Genomic DNA, 6,000 nt, shown 5'->3' on the forward strand with positions numbered 1-6,000 from the left:
CTCTGGGGTTTCTTATTTCAGCCTGTAAAATACTGCTTGCTTCTCATGAAGTTTATTCATTGGCTGTCTTCCTTGAAACATTTTTTTCTGCAACAGAGAGATAAACACTCTTCTGCAAAGGCCTTTGTGTGGTGACTAATGAGAATTACCGGGACAGTTTAATGCTGTCTTACTTTACCAGCTATCCCTTATTCAGTGTGACATAAGTAATCAATCCCCAGTATACAGTTAATTAGCATCTGATGATACAGTAATGTTTTAATTAATGCTTTGGCTTAAACTTCCCCTTTAAAAGCATTATTTAGCTAGTTTACTATGTTAAGTGCATAATGGTTGGTAAAGCATTATTCCTATATTTGTGTGTGTGTGTGTATAAATACATGTGCACACTTTTTATAAATTTTATACACCTATAAAGATATTTTATTATTTTTCCAGGCTGCAAACACAGAGTTGTCTAACAAATTGGATCAAGCAACAGAGAAGCTTACTGAATATGAATCTGTCAGGCTGAAAAAGGAAGAGGAGGTTATGTCACTGAAAGAAAACTTGGAAAGGTAAGCACTTTGCATCTATTGCTTAGGCTGTACACAAGAAGCCAAGTCAGACAACAGCAGCCAAAGCAAATGAAAATTGCTGTTTGCGGCATATGGGGGCAGCAGAAATAATACATGAGCACTGAGCTTGGATTGGGATTGTAGACCAAAAAAAATGTGACTTGCCAAGAATGCAAATTTCTTTCTCAACCAAAGTGTTGTATTACATTCATTGCATTCCTTATCTCCTTTATGAAACTATCCTACACAGTGCTAGACTTTCTTCATAGTGGGCTGTTGGGACATTTATAATATCCCACAGCTCTCCAGAACTCCAAGTCATTTACACCACTACTGCTATGTTCACTCTGCAGATCCTGAGCGAACTACTTCTGTCTCTCAGAGAATTAGTTAGTCTGATCACAGCATGTGAATAGACGTAGTGTAGTTGTATCCATAAAGCACCACACACTGTTGTACCAGCTCCTCTCAGCAGATGCATCTACCTGCTTGTGTCATGGCAATATTTTTTGGGAGAGCGGGGGAGAGGACCTAAAATTTGGGTCTGTCCTGGAAAAATTGAGATGGCTGGTTGCTTTATTTATGGGTCTCTCTGTGCCCAGTTTGCAGATGACATCAGTCATTTATGACACTTTTTTTAGAGAGTCCTGGATGTTTAGCTCAAGCCTCAACAGCTCATGATTTTAGCTATAGGGAAACTCAGTTCTGCCCTTGGTGTCTCAGCCAGGGGGACAGCCATCATAACTGTACCTGTAATAAGGGAGCGGGAAAATGGTCTCTGGTCCCTAGAAATTACTGATTGTCAGAGGTGCCCCTAGGTTAACATACCTTTGCATAGCTCCAAAAGTGCTTGAAAAGCTAAAATGAACCTTATGTGGCAGCACTCATGCTGCGAGAAATTTCACTGGAACTACAGATTTGATCAGGAGACATTTCACAACGGCCTCGCTTAAGAAACAAAATTGAGTTTACAGTTAATGTGCAAAATGAATTTGCATTTAAACAGGACCCAAAAGGAAGTTGACAAAGCAAATGAGCTAGTCAAAGAATATAATGAAAAGCTCAACAAAGTGAAAATGGACAGAGAGAGCAATGACCAGAAGTTGTTTGCTGAGCTGGATGATCTAACAAGAACCAAGCAATTCCTGGAAGAACGTTTAATAGAACTCATCAGGTTGGTACAAAAAAGCCCAAATCATTCAATTGCAGGGGGCTTAAATAGTGCTACTTGGAGGATCTAATCTTCTATTCCTCAACTGGAAATGAAGGTAACAGACAAAATTTATGAAATCTTGTTAAGTAGTAGTTAAGTTCAATAGTTAAGTGATATATAAAGTAATATAAAAGTAATATATCCCAAATGTTACATTTTGTGGGGAGATCTGTTTTGCTATGTAATTCAGAATTCGATACGTTTCCATCTTCCCCCTCAAAAGTGATTCTGTATTTTTTTCCAGCCAGTATTTTTTTTCTCCAATGTGTAATGCTTACAGTTTGTCTCTACAGTACAGTTTTTGAAAAGCTGAGCCTAAGTGGCTTGCCGAAGGTCATGCATGCAGGTAGTGGCAGATGCCAACTGAACTTCAGTCCCCCAGTCTGCCTTGTGCCTTAACCACAAGACAAATTTTTCTCTCAAAAAAAAGACTTCCATACACTGCCTGAAAATTTCTAACCACTTTTAGAACAAAAAGACAAACATGTTGCAGTATATGATAAAAAGTCAGGGGTGTTCTGCTTTCAGCCTTCTAAATGTTTGATCTTATGAACTTGTTGACATGTAGCAACTTTGGCAAAAGGTGTAAAATAATGCTACTATTAGATAACACAAGCAACAGAGTGCTGAGTGGTTTCTCACTTCTTTATGAATCATGTCCTCCCCTTCTTACACAACAGTGTTCTCCAGACTGGAAAATCTTCCCTGCTTAAATCAAATTAAGAATGAAAATGCACTTCAGCCATCAGATATCAATTACTCAGCAGAAGATGAGATCCTATGGAGAGGTTCCTTCTACATGTCATTTTGTGAGGCTGGTTCAGAAGTAGAACTGGTACTATAGTATGCTTTTATCAGTTATTACTCCCCTAAATGCTGTCAAAAATTTGAAGAATTTATGAATTTAAGGAATTTATTAACTTATTGGACTAATGCCCAGAAGTACCCATTCTTCTCCTCGGGACTTTTCGTATTGTCCAATCAGAAAACAGAGATAGTTACTTATTAATGATAGTTGTCCAAGGAGTTGTGAACTTAACTTGACAAGTTAATGATCAAGAAGACACAAATGTGTAAAGTCCGTAAAAAGGAATATAAAACTCTAAAACTCTTGGTTCAGAGGTGATACCTTTTATTAGACCAACTAAAAAAAAGCAAAAAAAAATCTCTGAACCAAGAGTTTTAGAGTTTTGTATTCCTCTTTGTCTTAGACCAACATGGCTATAAAACAGATCCCTGAAGTCCCTATAAATTCTTTTTATCACTTATCCTTTCCCAGATATACATAGTGATGGTTGCTAATTAGTAGGTTTAAGATAGCTGTAACGTTCTTTCTCACTTCCAGTCTTTCCAGAGGCCATTTTCACAGGTGATGCATGAACGAAGAATCGATTATGCTAATTTTTCAGGCATCAAGGTTAAGTACAGACATTTGGGAGGTTAAATTGGGTTCAAAATGGCTGCCTGATGTAAACTTAGCTTGTCCCAATGCTAACCTTATGCTTATAGACTTGGTCTCAGTGACCAGCAATCAGTCTAAACCTGTAACAGAACAGGAGTTCCATGCACACAAACTGGTCTAAAATTGCAGAACCCAGTTTAAAATAAACCTGGATCTGTGTAGTATCAGACTCATTCGATTTGGGTCAAACCAGTGCATGCAATTTCTGTCCACTTTCCCTATGCAGCCCTGGGGCTGGGAAAACCCAACCACTGTCCCCAGCCCCAGGGCTGCTCTTTCCACTCCCCTCTTCTCCTGCACTGGGCTATTTTTTTGTCCCCCTGGTCCCTTGCTTCCTTCCCAGCCAGCACTCTCAGCCCCCATTCCACAAGCAGCTCCTGTACAGATGCTTTTATCAATGTGCTGCCAGAGCCAAACAAGTAAGTCCTGGTGTGGGGAGGGGCAGGAGAGATGGAGAAGTAGGTTTGCTGGGGGGGACATCACCCCACCCATGGGTTGAGCCTGTTGCTGCCACTCCTCACAGGTTGCACCTGCTCCCACACCTGTGGGTCACACCTGTTCCCCTACCCCACCTGCAGGTAACGTTTTTCCCCCATCCCCTGGCAGACCCTTGATCCCTTCCAGCCTGCTAGATCCCCAGCCCCCTGACTAGCCCTCCCCATCCTGACTTACCTGATATCAGACAGCCATTTTTACTGATTTAACCTCCCCCTAATGCCCCTGAATGTTTGTACTTAGCCCTTTAAACCCAATTATGCCCACTCTCAGACATTTGGATGCAAATTGGATGCTTATCTTGCTGGGATCCTATGACCCCAACTGTCTTCCTGCCCTTTGGGGTGAGGCTGGACTCGATCTTCCAAGGTCCCTTCCGGCCTTAATGTCTATGAAATCTATGAAATCTAGCGGAGTCTAAGTTGGTGTGGCCTTCCACTGAAAAAGATACCACTGAGAGCAGTTTGGCTTGATCAAGATTTACCTTCTACATTTTACAGATGGGTAAACTAAGAAGAGGAAAAATGAAGTAGAGTTATAGAATAGAATCACAGAGCTGGAAGGGACCTGTACGGTCATCAAGTCCAGTCCCCTGCCATAAGCAGGAAGTATTGAGCTCAGATGAGTTCAGCAAGGTGCCTTTCCAGCCTTGTCTCGAACACCTCCAAGGAGGGCGACTCTACCACCGCTGCTAGGAGCATGTTCCAGATTCTGGTGCCCCATACAGAGAAGTTTTTCCTTATACCCTCTATTACTTTATGCTCATAAGTCCTCATCCTCCCTTGAGGTGCCCTCTTAAATAGTTGCTCTCCTAGTCCTTGATGCTCCCCCTTGAGGTATTTGTAGGCAGCTATCAAGTCACCTCTCAACCTTCTCCTCCTCAACCTGAACAGGCCCAGTTCCCGGAGTCTCTCCTCATCAGGCCTACCCTCCATGACCTTAATCAAATGGGTGGCCCTTCTTTCTACCCTCTCAAGTATGTCCTTTTTGAAGTGCGGTGCCCAGAACTGGGCACAGTACTCCAGCTGAGGCCTCACCAATACTGAATAGAGGGAGGAGTACCTCCCTGGATCTATTGGCCGCACAGCGGCTAACGCAAGCCAGAGTTTTATTGGTTCTTTTGGCAGCCTCATCACACTGTTGGGTCATATTCATCTTCCAGTCAGTCGTGACCCCCAGGTCTCATTCAGTTGTTGTGTCAGCCAGTAGGCCACCACCCATTGTATAGTTGTTCTTCCTACCCAGATGAAGGACCTTAAATTCTTTGTATGTGTCTTTGTAGGGATAAGGATGCTCTCTGGCAGAAATCAGATGCTCTGGAATTTCAACAGAAGCTGTCTGCAGAGCAACGATGGCTGGGAGACACAGAAGTAAACCAGTGTCTGGACTGCCAGAAAGAGTTCAGTTGGATGCTACGCCGACACCATTGCAGGTTAGTTCACTGAACTGTTTTAAACATGTTTTTAGAAACCTGGAAATAAATATGATAGTTTGCATAAAAAATAACTATTGTTTCAATATTTCTGCTGTTCAGTTGGATGAATTATAAAATATGCATGTTACATGGGATGCCTGCTTTAAAAATTATTTTCTGAGATAATTTTGTCGTTTTTTTGCAACACTCACCTAGTTACAATCAATGTCCTGTTGTATTACATTCTGTGCGAACATAATTCACTGCTTAGATAGAATTTGTTAAATTATTACTTTTAATGCATAAATCTGATTTAGATGTCTGCTTTAAAATACAGAAGAGCTAATTGATTCATTTTCTACAAATTTAGCCTCTTTTTGTATTTTTAGCAGTATAATGATGTTACTGGACCTGCTTGAGCAGTATAATGATGTTCACATATATATTTACTGAAAAGTTTGAGTGAATATATTTCACACTCTTGACAGAGCATTAATTTAAGCAATCAATAATATTTTGTATCTCTTGTGAGCAATCGATCACATAAGACACATAGAACCAGGGAGAAGAGCTTGACCAGGAATTCTTGGGTCAGCTCACAGGTAGTGAAGGCTAAGGATGTGGTAGTCATGGGGGACCTGAACTTCCTGGACATCTGCTGAGAAGAACAGTCAGCCAGGTCTGAACGCTCATGTAGGTTCTTGGCCAGAGTGCAGGACCTCCATCTAACCCAGGAGGTGCACAACCCCACCAGGGGAGACGCCTTGTTGGACCTAGTGCTGGCCACGGGTGATGACCTGGTGAGGGGGCTGCGGGTGCTCGACCACCTGGGCAACAGCGATCATCTTCTGCTGGAATT

At 41.7% G+C, this 6,000-nt stretch overlaps 1 protein-coding gene across 2 annotated transcripts in view; it reads left to right on the plus strand.

Moving 5' to 3' along the window:
* Positions 1-6,000, plus strand: part of FYCO1 (FYVE and coiled-coil domain containing 1) — a 73,504-nt gene that overhangs the window by 37,399 nt on the left and 30,105 nt on the right. For both annotated transcript variants that reach the window (XM_019537156.1, XM_019537149.1), the window contains exons 10-12: positions 439-557; positions 1,564-1,731; positions 5,010-5,159. In XM_019537156.1, the coding sequence (XP_019392701.1) occupies positions 439-557; positions 1,564-1,731; positions 5,010-5,159 (437 nt within the window). The remainder of the gene's footprint in view (positions 1-438; positions 558-1,563; positions 1,732-5,009; positions 5,160-6,000) is intronic.

Source organism: Crocodylus porosus, unplaced genomic scaffold (genome assembly GCF_001723895.1).
Source record: "Crocodylus porosus isolate Cpor-Errol unplaced genomic scaffold, CroPor_comp1, whole genome shotgun sequence".
NCBI lineage: Eukaryota > Metazoa > Chordata > Crocodylia > Crocodylidae > Crocodylus > Crocodylus porosus.